We start from the raw sequence: 17,716 nt of genomic DNA on the forward strand, positions 1-17,716 counted from the left end.
TGGAGTTCGTGAGTATTGTTTCCAGCCATCAGTCTAGAGTGTCGGATTTCCTCCGGTGATGGCCTTTTAAGTACTAGTGTGCTTCCCCACGCTGCTTTATGCTCACGAGGTATGGGGTAAGTAGCTTGAATAAAGCAGCTCCGGTTCCCAGTCGAGAACAGAATACAGAAGCTGTCCAAGCATTCTCGCTGGTTCTATAAAATCCTCTTCTGCTCCCACATGCATTGTCAACTCGGATTCGTCCCAGAAAAGGGTTTCGAGGAGAATAAGGGCGTCTCTGCTATGGCCCACTACAGTCATTCCGAAATTGATCTAGCCTACAAAACCACTACCAAGAACCTAGTATGAGCTGATCATGGAACTATTATCCGTAACACTTGGAAGAGAATAATTTCCTGTCTGGTATATATCCCTGTAACTGATTTGGAACTAGATGCGACGTAGAAATTCATCTACCGGAAGAAATATATTCAAGGAATGTGGGTCATGTTATCTTCATGAAATTACGGTAGTGCCGTAAGTAAATATATCTCCACAAAATCCTCGCTTCCAGAAAAACGCTGCCCCCCGCACTATGCAACACTCAAAGCCCATGTCCAAAATACAAAACAACCCATTCGCGGTCTTCAGGACCAAGATAACCGATCGAAAGAGCACGTTTAGCTGAGCGTCTCTAGAACCTCATCCTGATGCTTTGCCAGATATTCTGAGAACTTGGTCAAACGAATGGGGTATTTTTCAAGTTCCTCAAAGTTGACTTGGTACCCAACCTCATTTGTCCACAATTGGGCATAGAGTCTAGGATCCCTCACAGCGAGGTCTCTCGCTTCTTTCTCATCGTAAAACTGAAGGGCAATACCCTTTCCACTAACTCGGCTTAGCTCCCGCACGATCTCAGCCGGCGTAAGAAATTCAACACCCAAGTCAATTTCATGTTTGTTAAATGCCGCAGGATTAACAATTGCAGCTGCTGCAAACTTTCCAACGTCACCAGGATCGAGCACCGTCATGGTAGACCTTGGTTTGTATGCCGTTAAAAAGACACCTTTCTGAACCAATTCAGGAAACATATAAGACGCAGTCGGCTGATGGTAGTTTTGCATGAGAAATGCAGGTCGCAGAATAGTCCAGTATTGGACCCCGGCTTCTCGCACCATTGACTCAATTTGCGCCTTGTTTCGCCAATACCACGCCATGGGATAATCAGGTCCCCAGTTCGGGAACTCTTCGTGCTTTCCCGTCATTGTGACACTGGAATACACAATAGTGGTGACTGTGCCGGATGCAGCCGCAGCATCTATGATGTTCTTTGCATGAATCACCTCGCTTTCAGTGTCAGGAAGGCTTGGTGATACATTCAGAAAGACTGCGGTAACACCCTCGACTGCAGCCTTTAAGGATGATAGATTGCCGAAATCGCCTGGGGACAGTTGCACTCCCAGGCGCTGGAGCTCAGCGGCGGATTGGGACGACGGGTCCCGAACAAGAGCATGAACTTTGACTCTGGATTTCAAAAGTTCACGCGCAGTAGCACCGCCTTGGTGGCCAGTTGCTCCAGTAACAAATGCAACAGTGAGACATGATATCGAGGTTTAAGGGCACGCATCTATGCGGAAAAGATAATGGATAATGTAATAGCTATTCAGAATTTGATGGTCTTCTGGATGAAGGTAAGAATTCAACACGATGCAAACTCTTTAAATAATTTGTGACTTGATAGAGTAGCCACCTCATCTCACTGCTTGAAGAGGTATACAGCTCGAGGATGTGGAGCCTTGCCAAAGAGGCATAGTATCCACCTTGTTTTGTCGCACGCTAACTTGGATCGGCCTTAGCGCATTTGGCTATTCCGAATTCAGCATGCAGCTCGACAAACTGGGGACCGCTCAACTCAACTCGTCCAGTCGACTGCTTTTGGTGGGGTTGATTACTAAACGAGGAAGAATTGATGACGCCACCCACATGAACTTCTATAGAGGAGTTACGTATATTCAACCGCAACACTGATGCCGTCTCACAATTGAAGCCATGACTCATTATGGTTTATCGCGGTAAGCCCAGCAGAGCGTGCTTAGAATGTCGAGCGAAAAGAAGAAAGGTATTCTACCTAAGCTTCTTCGAGATCGTAGCTGACCTAGTCTGATATTGGGTAAGTGCGACTTAGCAAGACCATCATGTCGTCAATGTGCCAGGGCTGGCTCCAGATGTGTCGGATACCGAGATCAGAATTCTCATGCCTTCCGCGATCAAACTGTGGAGACTCTGGGCAAAGTTCAACCTTTTTCTGACAATAGCCCGCCTCTGATCCGTGGCAATCAGGCAGTCTCCATAAGATCCGAACGATATCAACAGGCTGGGGTCTATCAATCTACAGAGCAACATGATCTTGACCCTTAGTCTAAAATCACGGTTTCACTTGAGGATCAGGCTCTGTATTTCTTTTCCTACCACTATCTTGTCAATGGACCTAGGCGCCCTCCCAGCTATCCTGACTGTTTGGCCATAATATACGCGCGAGCAACCGGACACGGATACTTGGCTAAGCTGATCAGTGCTGTCGGATTGGTTAGCCTGGCATATCTGAGAAATGCACCCACCTTAACTCAAGCGGCGAGGCAGACGTATTCTTGGGCTCTTCGCGATGTACGTGCGGCACTCGCGGACCCGGCTGAAGCAGCATCCGACCAGATGTTAGTCGCTGTGATGGTTCTCGTGTTGTACGAAGTAAGTCCTTTATGACACAGGGACGGTGAGCTGGATAGTAACTTCAACCAGACAGTAACTTCTAACTCCAGTAACAGTCTTAGTCCGTGGGATAGACATGTGGATGGAGCCCTGGCATTGGTGCAGCTCCGAGGGGTAGGCCAGCTACGTAACAGAATCGGTCGAAACATTTTTCTTAACTTGCGCACTGAAGTCGTGAGTCACTTTGAGAAATCATTATAATAGGTCTTTCTGAATTTCTGACAGTTGATCAACTGTCTTCAGCGCGGCGTGCGGGTACCAATCACCTTGATAAATTGGATGAGTGAGGCCCGGCATTTCGAAACCGCGGAAGAGGCACCTGCTGGTAACCTGGCAGACTTGATTGTCAATGCCTGCGCCGTTCTTGCCACGGTCAAGGAGGAAGCCACAGACAAGGCGGATTTGTCTCGTTATATGTCAACACTATTGTCAATTGATCAAGATTTCAAGTGCTGGACTGAAAACCTTCCCACTGACTATCAATATAACACCTTAACGATCCCAAACGATTCTGGAGAAATGTACTTGGGACGATACGATACTTATTCTGGCGTGGAGATGGTTCACATCTGGAACTTGCAGCGCTGTGCGCGCATCACTCTCCACCAAGCACTCATTGACTTGTTATTACTTCACTTCGACATGGGATTTTCCCAGCCAGCACCCTTACCATCCACGGACCTGCTCAGTACTTCGAACACTGTTGTACGCGAGATCTCCCGTGACATTTGTCGCAGTGTTCCATACATCATCCATCTCTGTGATAAGCCAGGCAAACCAGGTGATGTGAGAGGTGCTTGTATTATGCCTCTGTTATGGCCCCTCTACATTGCAGGAACAGCACATACTGCCAACGATAGCTTGCGTGATTGGGTCATAGCCCGGATGAATAAGATCGAAAAGGTCACTGGAATTCAAAGAGCAAGGTTTGTGGCTTTGGATATACAACAGCGCTGTTTATTTCCAGATTGACTGCAGTACTTAACGACGATCCCCCAGATACACTGTTAGACAGCCTTGTTGTGTATAGAGATAACCGACTTATAACTTCGCGGTCACCTTCTGATCCCGAACAACCAGCCTCTTCTCCCCACTCTCCCTCTTTCTCTCCCGATCTCTCAGCACTCGCCGTAGAATCTTGCCACTCGCACTCTTCGGAATCTCATCCATGAACTCCACCTCGACAATCCATTTATGGCGCACTTTCTTCGCCCTGACATACTCAATCAACTCCTTCCCAACAGCCCTCACGCCATCCTCCGTCGCCAGTCTAGGCTTTGCCGCAGCCTTAACCACAACGTAGGCCTTCGGCTTCTCCCCCGAATAATCATCTGCCACCGACGTGACCGCCGCATCATCCACCACAGGGTGTCCAAGCAACAAGTCCTCCAATTCAGCTGGCGAAACCCCAATCCCCTTCACTTTAATCATCTCCTTGATCCGATCGGTAATGACAAGGAAGCCCTCCGGATCCATAAAGCCCACATCCCCAGTATGCAACCACCCGTCTGCATCAAACGTTTCCCGCGTTGCCTTCTCATTCCCCAAATACCCCATGACCACCTGGGGCCCCCGGGCCAGGATCTCACCCTCTTCACCAGGCCCCATCTCCTTCCCTGTTTGAGGGTCCAGAATCTTGACCTCAGTGTTGGCAACAATTATCCCCGCCCGTTGCGCATACTCATACGTCTGCTTCTCCGGCGGATGAGCTGTGATACAGCTGCAGGACTCCGTCATCCCATACCCCTGCTTGAACCCTGTCCAGGGGAAACGGGCCTTGAGCTTCTGGAGGATTTCACCTGAAATAGGAGCTGCGCCGGAAGAAAAGGTCTTCACGTGCGAGAGGTCATAGTTGGAGACAATTGGGTCGGTTAGAAGACGGATGATGATGGGGGGCACGGAGAGGATTTCGGTGATTTGGTATTCGACTATTGTGGCCAGCATGGACTCCATGGTGAAGGAGGGGAGCATGTACACGGTGCTATTCCGGATTATAGGGAGATGCATTTGGTGAACGAGGCCGGTGACTTGTTTGTGTCAGGAATAGATCGGGGTAGAAAGCAGAAGTGGGGGCATAGTACGTACTATGAAATAAAGGCAATACAGCCAGGGATTTCTTCACATCCTTCCGGAGAAGCTGGTCGACTTGCATGCATTGTGCGATGACGTTGTGATGGGCGATCATCACCTACAGAGTCTTGTATTAGCCAAGTTGCACCAAATGAATAGACGCGTGATGCATACGGCCTTCGGCAGCCCCGTGGTCCCTGAGCTAAAACTCAAAAAGCCACACACATCTCGATTCGTCTTGTTCTTCGGAAGCTCAAAGGGAGTTATCTGCCCAGTGGGTCCATAGCGTCTGCCCTTCTTGACAAGGTCCTGAACGGATAGATAGTCACCCCTCTGGCCTTCAAGGAGAAAGATCCGCTCGGGAGGAATCCCGGCTTCCCGGGCAGCGGGGATTGCAACGTCCATGCCAGAAGGGACGGTCATGAGGAATTTTGCGTTGCCGGTTTTTAGAGCATATGTCATTTCCTCGATGTTGTATGCTGGTGAGGCGCCAGATATTATGCCCCCTTGTTACATGCAATGGTAATTAGCATTGCATCTACAGTTGGGGAGAAAAGGGACAAAGACTAACCAACACGGACAGTGGCTAGCATCGCAACTGGATACCAAATCGTATTCGGACTGAAGAGGGCAACGGTATCCCCTGGTTGGAGGCCATAGTCGCGCACCAGGGCAGTGGAGACATAAGTTGTGTATTCCTTGAGGGCGTCATAGCGAATGCTCTCCTTTGTGGCGGCATTGATGAAGGCGCCGAGGTTGTCGGGGCTGTTGGAGTTTAGGGGGGAGTAGCGCGAGTCAAACAGCCATTTCCAGATTGTGATATCCTTGGGGACTTAATATGATTCTCAGCATAATGCTTCATACTCAGAGGTTCGTGGTACTTGGGCAGTTTGATGGGTGGGAAGGGGCGCATACTGTTGATATGTGGTCTATCTGACTGAAAGACCACCATTTTAGCTCTGCTTTGCCTTGTTCTAATTTGTATCCTGAGTTAAGAAGAATATCCTGGATTAAATGGATAGCTGAGGTACGCCTTGTCTAGGCGGTGAATATATGATAGTTTATGCGGGGAAACAGTCGACCGAGGTCAGCATATACCCCGCATGTCGGTTATAACTTGCTGAGTTGTCCAATCGGTGTATTCAGGTCCATTGAGACTGTGAGATTAAGTGCATAGTTTAACTTTACCAAATACCGAGTGGCTCATCCGATGTAGACCGTAATAGTGTTTACGCATGTGGCGTGTATATTGGTATCGAATCATCAAGGCAGAGTTTCGTCTACCGTCTAGGTGTAAGGATTAGACTCTGCTCCTCATGTTCTGCAATATTCCTAGGCATTTGGGTTCTCATGGACTGCTGCTTTACCTTTGTATATTATATTTCAGACCATGAGAACTGCATCGTTGAAGTTGCGCATGCCATCCGCCAGAGTAAAACCCGGCATTGAATGCAGGTCTACCCTCTCCAGGTTTCGCCAGTGTTGCTTTAGCATAGTAAGGTTCCTGGAAAATATTTCTGAACGAAACTTGTCAAAAATCGTTTTCAGCTTTGTGCTAATAGCAGCTCGATGGGTTTGCTGGATAGCACAACGCCCCACAATCACCATTGGCCAGCAAAGAAAGCCGTCTGAGGGCGACTCGGGTGGTAACATTGCTAAGTGAGTGACAAAGGAGGACACCATCTCCTGAATAGAAGCGGCCGAGATAGAGATGGACCCATCGATAAGGCTTTGCAGGTACATCAGACAAGCAAGGCGATATAGCTCGAATGTCACACCATCGTTGATCATTTCCGCACTCATGTCGGGCTGTACATGGAATGACGCTCGAATATTCCGTAAGTCTTGCTTAGCGCTCACTAGGTCGGCATATATCCTCTTATAAGTGAGCATACTTGACTCGAACTGCGATAGATGGAGGGCGACGCGGAACACAATAAAAAATACTTTCTGCGAGGTGCCCATAATTGATCCACTTTCTAGGTGCTGGAGAAGACCCGGAAATTCAAATATCTGCCTGGCTTCACTCAGTACTAGCTGAGCCCCGTGAGTGAATGCTGTGATGGAAAAGAAGTAACAAAACATTTCCACGAGGAACTTTCGCAGAGATGTGTTGGGCGGCACCATGTGGAGCCGGGGTCTGAGTAGACTGGCCGCAGCGTTCAGATGTGGCAATATCTGGTCGTTATGGCAATAATTCTGCGACTATATGGTATTAGACAATGGGCACACGCTGCTTTATCAAATGAATACTTGCCTCGTGAAGGCAAAATAAAGCAACTGCCAACAGGTTATGATCTGTAAACTGTTAATATCCTAGTGGTATGTCACGACCCTTTCAATACATACCAGAAGTAGCTGATTGCTCACCACTAAGAGCCTCACGCAAGCCGGAAATAGCTCTACCGTAGTATTCAACCGCTGAGGCTTGTAATTCCACGCTCGAATCATACTTCAGGAGATCTTTCGCGGCAATCATGAGCACGCAGTGGAGAATAAGGGGACTTTCCATGGCTTCCGGGAAAATCTGAGAGAGGATCGCGGTCTTTCGGTTACCCATCCTTGAAGTCAACCACATAGGGCCATGTTTCGCGAAGTGATCTAGAAGCCGGCGAACCAGGCCTAGACTGGGAACTGCGAAGACTGTCACCATAGCTGCCAACTCCGGCGGTACTATCATGCCCGAGAGAACTTGGCGTCGGCGCGGACGTCGCGTGCGCACGACCACTTCCGTCGTCGGCCATTGGCAGGTGAGATGGTTTCGTTGACAGCCTGCACAGGTAGGACGGTGCTCATCGCATTTCTTCTTGCGGCGACGACAGGTAAGACATCCATCTTTGGAGCGGGGAGCAGACCGTGACCTTTTACTGGGATCATCGACCATGTTCTTAGTTCGTGGGGCTATACGCACAACCACTCCACAGACTCTAGGGTCATAGACCCATGACCAAAGGGTGTTGTCAAGAGGATGTCGTGGAAGATGGAGTGCATTGTCGCGGTGGAGAAGATGCAAACCAGCGCGGCACTTACGACTCCCGATCGGGTTTAGCCCGGTGGATTCATATGAACCATCACATCTGGAAATATACAACTTTCTCCACCTCCAGCATCAGCCACTCTTCACCACTGTCTCTACAAACTAATGGCTACCATGTCACCGTAACTCTTTCCACGCTTGTTTAGTCGGTCTGATGCTACTGACAGTTTGATAGAATGACTCACTATGATACTTACGTAAAGTTGCGCGGTGTGCTGGGCGCTGGGGCAAAATATATATAGTGGTCAATCTAACCCAACAGGCTTCTGTGATTAATATCTCAAGCTTGAATGGCAATGGTGTCGTCATCGAAAATGGAACACAACACTTGTCTCGATCCTGCAGACGTGACGCCCCGCCAACCATCTGCTGCAGAGAGTCGGGAAGACCTCAATCCACGTCCGGACAAATCCAACAAATGGAACCACCCGAGATCGAATATCATTCGTGTGCTGACCACGTTCTGGGTCTTCTTTGTCATGGGAGCTAACGATGCGGCGTACGGCGTATGTACCTGTGCGATGTATCCGGTTATTCATCGCTAATGAGATGTACAGGCTATACTACCATATGTTGTTCCCCTCATGTCTTATACATTACCATTCTGAACTGACGGCAAGTTTGACAGCTAGAGGAATATTATAGCATTCCGTATATGGTCGTTTCCTTGGTATTCCTCTCGCCATTAGTAGGCTACGTCTTGGCGGCATTAGTCAACAACAAACTTCATATGGCCCTGGGACAGCGAGGAGTGGCTCTCATTGCACCAGCCTGCCACCTCATTGCGTATATCATCAGTTGCATCCATCCGCCATACCCCGTATTAGTTGTGGCGTACATCTTTGCGGGGATTGCAAACGGACTTCATGAGGCTGCGTGGAATACCTACATCGGCAGTCTGGAAAACCCAAATGAGCTTCTGGGCCTGCTTCATGGGGTTTACGGCCTTGGTGCAGTGATCAGTCCGTTAGTGGCCACAAACATGATCACCAAAGCGAAGGTGCCCTGGTACTACTTTTATTTCTTCATGGTAGGTCCCTTGACTGTTCGATTTTTAGCTGAATGCTGACTACTCGTGAGATCGGTATATCTGTCATCGAGGCCGTGGCATGCCCGGTGGTTTTCTGGCGATTCACAGGGACCGCCTTTCGACAATCCCATGAACAGTCTCACGGGGATCCGGGAGAACAGGGCAAGAGTGGGCTTCGGGATGCCCTTTTCACCCGCCCCGCTGCGCGCGTGTCCTGGCTCTCTTCCTTTGTCCTACTGTTTTATGTGGGAGTGGAAGTGACGATTGGCGGCTGGATCGTTACAATCATGATGGAAGTGCGGCACGCAGCACCGTTCCCTAGCGGTATGACAGCGACAGGATTTTGGCTAGGAATTACCGCAGGACGAGTGGTACTGGGATTTGTTACAGCGCGACTTGGTGAAAAATTAGCCACAACTGTATGCAATATATTCCCCCTTTACTGACTTGGTTGCTAATGCGGTACAGATCTACATTACTTGTGCAATAGCGTGTGCGTTGGTGGTATGGTTGGTTCCTAATTTCTATGTCTCTGCTGTGGTGGTGTCAATTCAGGGTTTCTTCCTTGGTCCACTATTTCCCTGCGTGGTCGCCGTCATAACCAAGCTTCTGCCCAAGAATCTCCATGTTGCGGCGATTGGCTTCGTAGCTGCCTTTGGAGGCGCTGGCGCAGCTGTTGTTCCATTTGTGGCTGGAGGAATTGCACAGGGCAGCGGAGTAAAGTCCCTCTTACCGTTCGTCGTGGGTGTTTCCGCTGGGATATTACTGCTTTGGCTCGGGTTACCACGACTGAGAAAAGGGGGAGCCCAACAATAGCATGTCTATGTCTCACCATCCCAGTAACGATAGCCCCTTGATACTCTCGTGCAACTCACCAAACCTGAGAACCCAATCTAAAGACAGCCAAAGTACATAAAGCTCATTAGTGCTAGACCAAATTAGGTAGATAGTATCGCATCCAAGAGAATATGATGTAATAGTTGGAGCAGCTCTCCGTACCTCAACTGCAATTATCCGAGCGTCAATCCGTGACCAATAATAGAGTGGGCGCATCGCCTCCTCACAGGATTTCCTCCGGGGAAATAAGAAATATTCAGTGAATCAGAAGTCAAGCCCGTGAGGATCAGTTCCTCATGTGGAGCAAAGTGGGTCGCGACCACGCAACGACAAGAAATCGCGATGCATGAAGATCTCTCGTTTGGGCAATTCTCCGGCCGATGTCTTGGATGGCAGGAGCTGGCTGAATATATAAATATCGGGCGCAGTTTGTCAATGACCCGACAAGGGGATTATCGTGTTAGAAAATCGTGCCATCAACAATGTATCTCAATCAACTTGTCCTTGCTGGTCTTGCCCTATGTGGCTCCGCTTTAGCGTCTCCGACGCCCGCCAAACGGGCAGACGAGAAGGTAGGATACCTCTCTGTCTACTGGACAACGGACGATGAGAGTGTCTACTTTGCCTTGAGCGACAACGATGACCCTCTCGGCTTCTCCACAATTAATAGCGGTAGCGCTGTTGTTTCCCCGACGCTGGGTACCAAGGCCGTCCGCGACACGAGTATTATTGCGGGACAGGGCGATGATGCTGGTAAATACTGGATTATTGGGACGGACCTCAACATCGGCGAAGTGAGTTTTATTGCTGGATATTGATCGCCGGAGGTGCTGACCGACAGACAACCTGGGACGCCGCTGTCCGCACTGGCTCGCGCGCGATCTATGTATGGGAGAGCACGGACTTGGTCAACTGGAGCGAGAACACCCTCGTGACGGTTGAGGATAGCACCGCTGGAATGGTATGGGCGCCAGATGCCATTTGGGATCCGGAACAAGGTTAGTACGGTAACTGGAAGGCCACGGATGAAGCTAACTCTCGCAGGGCAATACTTTGTTCACTGGGCGTCGCGATTCGTAAGGAACCCTTGCTCTACCACATCACACGACCACTTTACCCATAACCCTAACTAACATACCCCCAGTATGCCGCCGACGACACCGAGCACACGGGCGACGCCACCACAGGAAACGTGCTTCGCTACGCCTACACCAGTGACTTCAAGACTTTCAGCGAGCCACAGGATTATATCGTGGGCACTACCGACGTGATCGACCTGTGCCTCATCCAGCTCGATAGCAACACCCTTCTGCGCTCATATGTCAACAGCAGCAGCGCGGATGGTTTGCCCGTGGAGATCAGCACCAACGGTCTTCTCGGTGACTGGTCGCTTCTGGGTTCGATCGCTGACAGTGCCGGCTATGAAGCTCCCTACTTCTTTGCCGATAATGCAGGTGGTGGTAAGGGATATATGACTGCGGATCTTGTTGGTAGCTCCCCTGGTATTTCGGGCTGGACCTCGGACGATCTTAGCTCAGGTGTTCTTACCAAGGATACTTCTCATGATCTGACCTTTATGAGACATAATTCTGTGCTTGCCGTCACGCAAAGTCAGTATGACGCGTTGAAGGCAATGTAAACAATTGCTGCTTGAGATGCGAAGAGCCCAGGTGAAGGAAAGGGAATGGAATTGATATTAGTGTTGATATAACAGCTACAAGATATATACATGCATATCACAATTCCATAATTTGTCAGTTATTAGTCTCCCATTACTCCATTCATATGTCTCTGTTTCGTGTTTGCAATATACTATTGTCATCGAAGCTTGCCAGACGTCTTTGGGTATAATTGGCTAATTACTTATGATACCGGAAAAAGTATAGATATCCCAATTACTTCAGGAAATGGACATGAGTAAATGTACAGTGATAACCTATATCCGAGTACTTCCCGACTATGGTGCTCTCTCCTTCCCACTACTTCCCACTCTAGGATCCGGATCTGACTCGGCAGACTTCAGTGCCATTCCCATTCCCTTAAGCCTATACAGAATCAGAATCAACCACACCAACAACTCCCTTATCGAGCTCGTATTACATACGATGTTGGCGGGGCCTAAGGCTGAGTGATGTCATGCCCCCCTATTGCGAGTAGGATACAATTCAGTATCCCTAATTGCAGAGCACTGATGTGAATACTCAACGGGAAGCCACTTCGGATACTTACCCTTATAATTGAACGCGTTTTGTTCGACAGGGATCATGGGTGGGGAGTCCATTCAGATATCACCCCAGTAAAACTACAAGTCTTAGATTGATAGATCCATACAATACAGTTTCAGTTGAATCACCTCGTTATACAGCGCGCCGTCTGGTTTTAAGATTTAATCAGATCTGATCTCATGTAGTGTTTGCTTTGTACCGATATAGCTGGTTTATCATACCTTCCACCTCCGGCACAACTAGACTAGCTGAGGACGAATGAAGCCCACAAACGCAATAGGATGTCTGTGACCATCATGATGGATGATATCCGTCTACGGCGATCCTCTTCGAAAACACCTCGTTGGGATCGCTGTTCGTCTCCACGTACCGACGCACATGCTCCGGAACTTCATTCTTATTATTCGGACCAGGTATGGGATCCCCACAAGTCCTCCAGATGGGAATGGCACCCTCCCAATAGTGATTAGCCGCGCCTGCCTCCAAGTCCTTTTCATCCTCAGTCCCAAGGCTATGCCTTGTGTGCACATGGGACTTGCTGGTGTTGATATCCACCCGTATAATAGCCGCCCAGTCGACTTCCGCTCTCGTCGTGGGACGTGTTCCCTCCCACCGACCAGGGACGAAATCATCCATTAGCAGCTGCATGGCTTCCCATTTCTCCTCTCCCGATAGACTGTGTGCATATCCATTGATAGTCGTACTGCGGAAGTTGTATCCATTCCAGAACGGCGTGAAAGCTAGGAAGCATCCATCTACCTCGCTTGCAGTTATCGTTACCATCAATCCTGTTTCGTTTGCAGCTTGCAGGCGCTTCTTCATCTCGGGTTTGATGTAGCCATGCGCGTACAAAACAAGTTGGTCTTTGTCAGCTTTCGAAGATGACCCTGTTGGCTTGTCAAGTCGGCCGACGAGTGCGATGACGGTGGGAAATGGATAATCTGGGTCCCCTTCATCGGGAGGAAATGTGAAATGCAGGACTCGGGGGTTGTTAACCACGCCTTGGGCGATGGTAGGCGACCAAGGGCCTGGTAAACAAATCAGCATATCATTTTAAACAGGGTAGATGGACAATTGATTACCATCCCACTCTTCAGACATTATTATTGGTCGAAGACAGTTGCTCACGGCCGTCGGAAGGGCAAACAAAACTCCATGATGTGGTCCTGCTCTCCGAAGAATCGTTGTATCTTAAAGCCTTGTCGATGGGATATGTAAGGCTGCCAGTTAACGAACCCAATAGACTTTCACCTAGTCAGAGTATTACGTTTTGATTTGCTACCAATGCATTTCCGGAGTTTGGGACACATTTGATCTGTCACCGAGCTGAAGATTCTCAGGGAATCCGAGCCGCTTGACCTCGTCGTAGGGACCCACAATCTCCATACATCACTTTCTAGACCAACAGAATAACCAATTCATACATTCACTCTGTTGTCCATGCAAAACTACCTGGCCTCTCTTGATCCTGCATACTTGCCTTTATCGACAGTTAAATATCAACAATTATTCTCTCCGGTGGTGTGCCTGGATGCTCCGCTATGGCTTACATTTTACTTTACGATCTTTGTGGATCTCAGATCTAGTACATGTATAGGTGCACACTGAACCATTCCTCATAGCATTGTCCGTACCTAGAGACTAGCGGTGAAACTAGCGGTGACAACACATCGCAGTTATAGAAAATATTACTCAAATGTAGTGTATTATTTATGTCCCCGCTGTCGCTGTGCAAGGCCACTAGAAATATCTGATGAGCTCAAAAAGTGGGGAGCCAGTGTGGGTAATTGGCCGATGCTAGATCCCATAGGTTCCAACACTACGTTACGGATCGAGTTTGGATAAGTCTCCCTGAATAAATGTTCTTTAAGGTTTCGTACTTGCTGATCTTCTCCTCTTCGGCCTCATCCCTCTCATCCATTGTGACATATCGCCTGCATGGGTACCTTCCTTTGGAAGAAGTAATAAACGAGTAATCTGTAAAGGCAACCAACGGTCGAAGATGGGCTAGTCGTTGTATTAATTAGAGGTGGACATGAAGAACGATGAAATCTATGTTTCCCGGCTCTGGCTGCACATTTGCGTACGTTCTCAGCTTCTTCAGAATGGCTGGCGGCATCGCCGACCACTTTAGGGTGCTGAATGTACACTTTGTATAGAAACTGTTCCGAAAGATAGGACAGCAACCCCTACTGGCCCTTGCGCTGCAATCATCTGGCATGATTTGAAGTATAAAGGGGACTGATCTCTACTGCCGTGAAGAAGGTTGCATCTCTCTGGGAAATATATGTACTGAATCTACTTTTGAAAGCAAATATGTCATTGATACTCTCTACTTTATGTCGTACACACGCTGAGCGAAAGCCACCAGAAGGATTTCTTCCTATCGAGTCACCTTTGACAGCTTCATTAAACCGGTATTATGAACCTTGGGAGACTATTACGGCGAACCTTCCATCTCTCATATCTAGTCGGGTACTACGAGACTCGGTTGACTGTATGCCGATTTTGTCTGTACTTCACCTACAGGCAGAGCCAGAGTGGCGCAGAGCCTACGTCCTGCTGACATTCATGCTTCATGGGTATATATGGGGATGTCCCAATCCAGTAGAGGTAACAAACAGTAGATACTTCGGCCATTCCCGTTTACCAATGGATGAGAGCTAAAAAATCTTTCAGATCATCCCACCCCCACTTGCAATCCCACTATTGCAGGTTTCCGCCCATGTTGAGCTGCCCCCAATCGCAACTTTTGCCGGATTATGTCTGTGGAATTACAAAGTGATCGACGCAGACAGATCTCCTGCAGATCCCGAAAACCTTGGTACGGGCTTCACGTTCACTGGAACGGACGACGAGAAATGGTTTTATTTGATCTCTGTAGCTATTGAAGCAGACGGCGCAAGGGTAGTCTCGCTTATGACAGATCTCATCACTGCATCGCAGCGGCAGGACCGACTTGCGGTGACAAAGGGCCTGGACTTACTATCCAAAGCCATCAGCCATGTCAGGTCGCTACTACAGCGCATGTACGAGCGGTGTGATCCACATGTATTCTACCACCATCTGCGACCGTTCTTGAATGGTACCAAGAATGCGGCGCACGCTGGACTTCCCTTTGGTATTCTCTATAATGATGGAACAGGGTTGCAAGAGTATACACAATACCGCGGGGGAAGCAATGCGCAGAGCTCGCTCATTCAGCTCTTCGACATTATTCTCGGCATTGAACATTCCTCGGATGAACGGGCCTTCTTGCTGGAAATGCGCCAGTACATGCCGGGCCCTCACCGCCGATTTCTAGAACGAATCCCTCCTCATGCGAATATGCGCGAGTTTGTGAGGAACAATCCCTGCGGTGAAGAGCTGAATGCTGCATATGCCAGGGCTGTCTGTATGCTTCGTTCACTGCGGAACGCGCATTTGCGTATCGTCTCTCGGTATATCATTGTGGAGTCGAAGAAGACGACGCCAATATTGTGCTCTATATGCAATTCTCGGACACATACCACAAATCCCTTAGAATTTTCAAAGGATCTGTCCGTAGATTGCAGTAGACAAGACGACAGCAGGAAAAGGGGCGCTGCTCTGAGGGGCACGGGTGGAACACCTTTGGTGCAGTTTTTAAAGCGGCTTCGGGATGATACGAATTATTACTAGAGCATGTCGCTCGCTTGGTGAGAAAGACTCTTGAATTAAAGTTTGTCTTTTCGAAGTGCTTACGGTGTGAAGAAACTTTATCCGAGTGGATTGCTTTGGAGTATCTGGTAAGCCAGCCATCTTGTGGCCAATTCGAAGCTACGTGGCGTCTCCACTTAAGTCAACGGAGTTGTCTCTCTTCATGTATACCATGACCAGTGTTCAGCAGTATATTTTCAATCCCTTGTTCGGTATTAGCTTGGGATATTAGAATACGATGTTCAATTGAATAATACTTTGCATTGGCTGGAGGGCCCATGGGCTGTGGCGCTTACAGCCGTGCGCCTATAGCTGCAAGTAGAGTAGCATCACAGATCGATCTGACTAGGGTTCTGCAAGGGCCTTCAGTAACTCCCGAATCGTACCAGGCCGGCGGAATATGAACCTTCCACCCCCAACCCAGGAAATAAGTCCCCCCGAAATGTCGTTAATAGACACATCTTCATATGATTGTAACGATGAAAGAAGCACACACAAGACAGAAAGTAGTCGTTGTGGGAGCAGGCCCTGTTGGCTGCTTAGCTGCACTTTATGCAGCACAACGAGGTGACGATGTAGAAATATATGAACTTCGTGAAGGTAAGCTCCAGCTATTTCAACCACACCTTGCAACAACACCATGAAGAGTTGTGATTCATGCCAAGTCTAGATCCTCGCATGTGCCACCCCAGCCAATGCTCGACCACATCGGGTGCAATTGGGTTGGTTTTGTCAGAAAGAGGCCTCAGTTCTATCCATGGCCTCCAAAACCCAAGACTCCTCAGTCTCATTGAAGCGAAGACAGTTCCCATGTACGGGCGGATGATTCATGGGCGCTACCCATCTGGCGAGCTGTGGGAGAAGGCGCAGAATTACGACAACGTCAACGGAAAGGTAGCAACTACGGCCGAACGTCTATGAATTATCACCGGATCACTGATTGTCTGCCGTACAGTTTACTAACGCAACAGATCGCTCACATCTGACCAATGTCCTGCTAGATGAGCTAGAAAAAACTACCAACATCAACGTGTTTTTCAATCACAAGTTCACCGGGGCCGATTTGAAAACAAACCAGGCTTTTTTCCAATTCAAACAGGGCAATCTCAACCCTAAGCATGTGGATGCCTCGTTCGACATGATTATCGGTGCTGATGGCGCCTACTCTGCCACACGATCCCAATTAATGAAACATACTCCGATGGACTACCAGCAGAAGTATGACGATATTCGCTGGTGCGAGATACAGATCACCGACCGAGCAGTGTCAAGTCAGCTTTCCCGAAATCACTTACATATATGGCCCGGCCGCGAATCCATGTTCGTCGCGGTTCCCGCCCCCGGTGGTACTTTCACGTATACCCTTTTCGCGCCCTCGTCGCACTACTCGGCGTTTTTTCATTCACCAGAGGACGTCGCGGCGTATTTTGATACCCGTTTCCCTGGGGTATCGCCAGATCTCGTGGACCGCGGGTCTCTCCATAAACAGCTCATGGTTAATCCCTACCTTCCGCTCGTAGGGACAAAGTGCTCCCCATATCACAGTGGACACAACGCCGTGATCGTCGGTGATGCTGCTCATGCTGTTCTTCCGTTCTATGGACAGGGCCTCAATGCGGGCATGGAAGATGTTTGTCGACTTTTCGAGCATCTAGATAATCACGGGGTATATCAATGTGCGAGGAGCCAGATAGCAACTGCTCGTGCTTTTGCTTTGGAGGCATACAGTCGTCAGCGAGTTCCTGACGGACATGCGATTCATGATTTATCGCGTGCTAACTACCTGGAGCTGCGTTGGGGGGTCCTGTCCTCTCTGCATCAGCTACGCAAGCGAGTGGAGGAAGCGATTTGCAAGTACTTACCCCAATTAGGCTGGGCGACACAGTATACCCGAGTAAGCTTTACCACCGAGTCATATTCTGCGATTGTTCAAGCGAGTGCAAGTCAGGAAAGAGCTCTTATTCTAGCCTCGATGGTGCTTGTTGCTATCATGGTTATACTTGCTTGCTGCCTGTTGATTTAGACAAAGTTCTGCATTTTCTCGGCGACTTCTAGTGGTAGTAGCCTCCAGCTGAAGCTCACTCATCTCTGAAA

The 17,716-nt window shown here is 48.9% G+C and overlaps 9 protein-coding genes across 9 annotated transcripts; 5 read left to right on the plus strand and 4 right to left on the minus strand.

The window, feature by feature from the left end:
* Positions 1-659: 659 nt before the first annotated feature.
* On the minus strand, positions 660-2,037 carry BDV37DRAFT_272879 (NAD(P)-binding protein; the record flags this gene model as incomplete). The annotated part of the gene is made up of 2 exons (XM_032084964.1): positions 660-1,552; positions 2,019-2,037. The coding sequence occupies 2 exons, from the start codon at positions 2,035-2,037 to the stop codon at positions 660-662; spliced, it is 912 nt and encodes a 303-aa protein (XP_031939734.1).
* A 1-nt stretch (position 2,038) lies between these two features.
* On the plus strand, positions 2,039-3,717 carry BDV37DRAFT_272880 (Zn(II)2Cys6 transcription factor; the record flags this gene model as incomplete). The annotated part of the gene is made up of 5 exons (XM_032084965.1): positions 2,039-2,098; positions 2,155-2,358; positions 2,398-2,724; positions 2,776-2,919; positions 2,971-3,717. The coding sequence occupies 5 exons, from the start codon at positions 2,039-2,041 to the stop codon at positions 3,715-3,717; spliced, it is 1,482 nt and encodes a 493-aa protein (XP_031939735.1).
* Positions 3,718-3,751: 34 nt separating this feature from the next.
* On the minus strand, positions 3,752-5,982 carry BDV37DRAFT_160519 (acyl--CoA ligase). Its single transcript, XM_032079154.1, has 5 exons — positions 5,731-5,982; positions 5,387-5,647; positions 4,990-5,321; positions 4,831-4,933; positions 3,752-4,772 (listed from the first exon to the last, which is right to left on the minus strand). Exons 1-5 carry the CDS (start codon positions 5,765-5,767, stop codon positions 3,787-3,789), a joined length of 1,719 nt encoding a protein of 572 aa, XP_031939736.1. The 5' UTR covers positions 5,768-5,982; the 3' UTR covers positions 3,752-3,786.
* A 216-nt stretch (positions 5,983-6,198) lies between these two features.
* On the minus strand, positions 6,199-7,375 carry BDV37DRAFT_272882 (transcription factor domain-containing protein; the record flags this gene model as incomplete). Its single annotated transcript, XM_032084966.1, has 3 exons — positions 6,199-6,993; positions 7,073-7,113; positions 7,165-7,375. 3 exons carry the CDS (start codon positions 7,373-7,375, stop codon positions 6,199-6,201), a joined length of 1,047 nt encoding a protein of 348 aa, XP_031939737.1.
* Positions 7,376-8,166: 791 nt separating this feature from the next.
* BDV37DRAFT_272883 (MFS transporter) lies at positions 8,167-9,698 on the plus strand (the record flags this gene model as incomplete). Its single annotated transcript, XM_032084967.1, has 4 exons — positions 8,167-8,362; positions 8,545-8,882; positions 8,933-9,301; positions 9,351-9,698. The coding sequence occupies 4 exons, from the start codon at positions 8,167-8,169 to the stop codon at positions 9,696-9,698; spliced, it is 1,251 nt and encodes a 416-aa protein (XP_031939738.1).
* A 503-nt stretch (positions 9,699-10,201) lies between these two features.
* BDV37DRAFT_284733 (glycoside hydrolase family 43 protein) lies at positions 10,202-11,358 on the plus strand (the record flags this gene model as incomplete). The annotated part of the gene is made up of 4 exons (XM_032087564.1): positions 10,202-10,513; positions 10,561-10,717; positions 10,764-10,795; positions 10,864-11,358. 4 exons carry the CDS (start codon positions 10,202-10,204, stop codon positions 11,356-11,358), a joined length of 996 nt encoding a protein of 331 aa, XP_031939739.1.
* Positions 11,359-12,238: 880 nt separating this feature from the next.
* Positions 12,239-13,045, minus strand: BDV37DRAFT_284734 (pyridoxamine 5'-phosphate oxidase family protein; the record flags this gene model as incomplete). Its single annotated transcript, XM_032087565.1, has 2 exons — positions 12,239-12,972; positions 13,027-13,045. The coding sequence occupies 2 exons, from the start codon at positions 13,043-13,045 to the stop codon at positions 12,239-12,241; spliced, it is 753 nt and encodes a 250-aa protein (XP_031939740.1).
* Positions 13,046-14,260: 1,215 nt separating this feature from the next.
* BDV37DRAFT_295424 (indoleamine 2,3-dioxygenase) lies at positions 14,261-15,604 on the plus strand (the record flags this gene model as incomplete). Its single annotated transcript, XM_032089880.1, has 2 exons — positions 14,261-14,557; positions 14,624-15,604. 2 exons carry the CDS (start codon positions 14,261-14,263, stop codon positions 15,602-15,604), a joined length of 1,278 nt encoding a protein of 425 aa, XP_031939741.1.
* A 497-nt stretch (positions 15,605-16,101) lies between these two features.
* BDV37DRAFT_272887 (FAD-dependent oxidoreductase) lies at positions 16,102-17,645 on the plus strand (the record flags this gene model as incomplete). The annotated part of the gene is made up of 3 exons (XM_032084968.1): positions 16,102-16,222; positions 16,293-16,516; positions 16,578-17,645. 3 exons carry the CDS (start codon positions 16,102-16,104, stop codon positions 17,643-17,645), a joined length of 1,413 nt encoding a protein of 470 aa, XP_031939742.1.
* Between the last annotated feature and the right edge of the window lie 71 nt (positions 17,646-17,716).

Source organism: Aspergillus pseudonomiae (assembly GCF_009193645.1).
Source record: "Aspergillus pseudonomiae strain CBS 119388 unplaced genomic scaffold BDV37scaffold_51, whole genome shotgun sequence".
In the NCBI taxonomy this organism is placed as follows: Eukaryota; Fungi; Ascomycota; class Eurotiomycetes; order Eurotiales; family Aspergillaceae; genus Aspergillus; species Aspergillus pseudonomiae.

Bases quoted from the DNA above. Each gene is read 5' to 3' on its own strand.
- BDV37DRAFT_160519 (XM_032079154.1), bottom strand. From the start codon at position 5,767: ATGGTGGTCTTTCAGTCAGATAGACCACATATCAACA. The intron at 4,934-4,989 runs GTATGCATCACG...AAGACTCTGTAG, and splicing joins CCACGGGGCTGCCGAAGGCC to GTGATGATCGCCCATCACAA. The intron at 4,773-4,830 runs GTACGTACTATG...GACACAAACAAG, and splicing joins TGTATTGCCTTTATTTCATA to TCACCGGCCTCGTTCACCAA.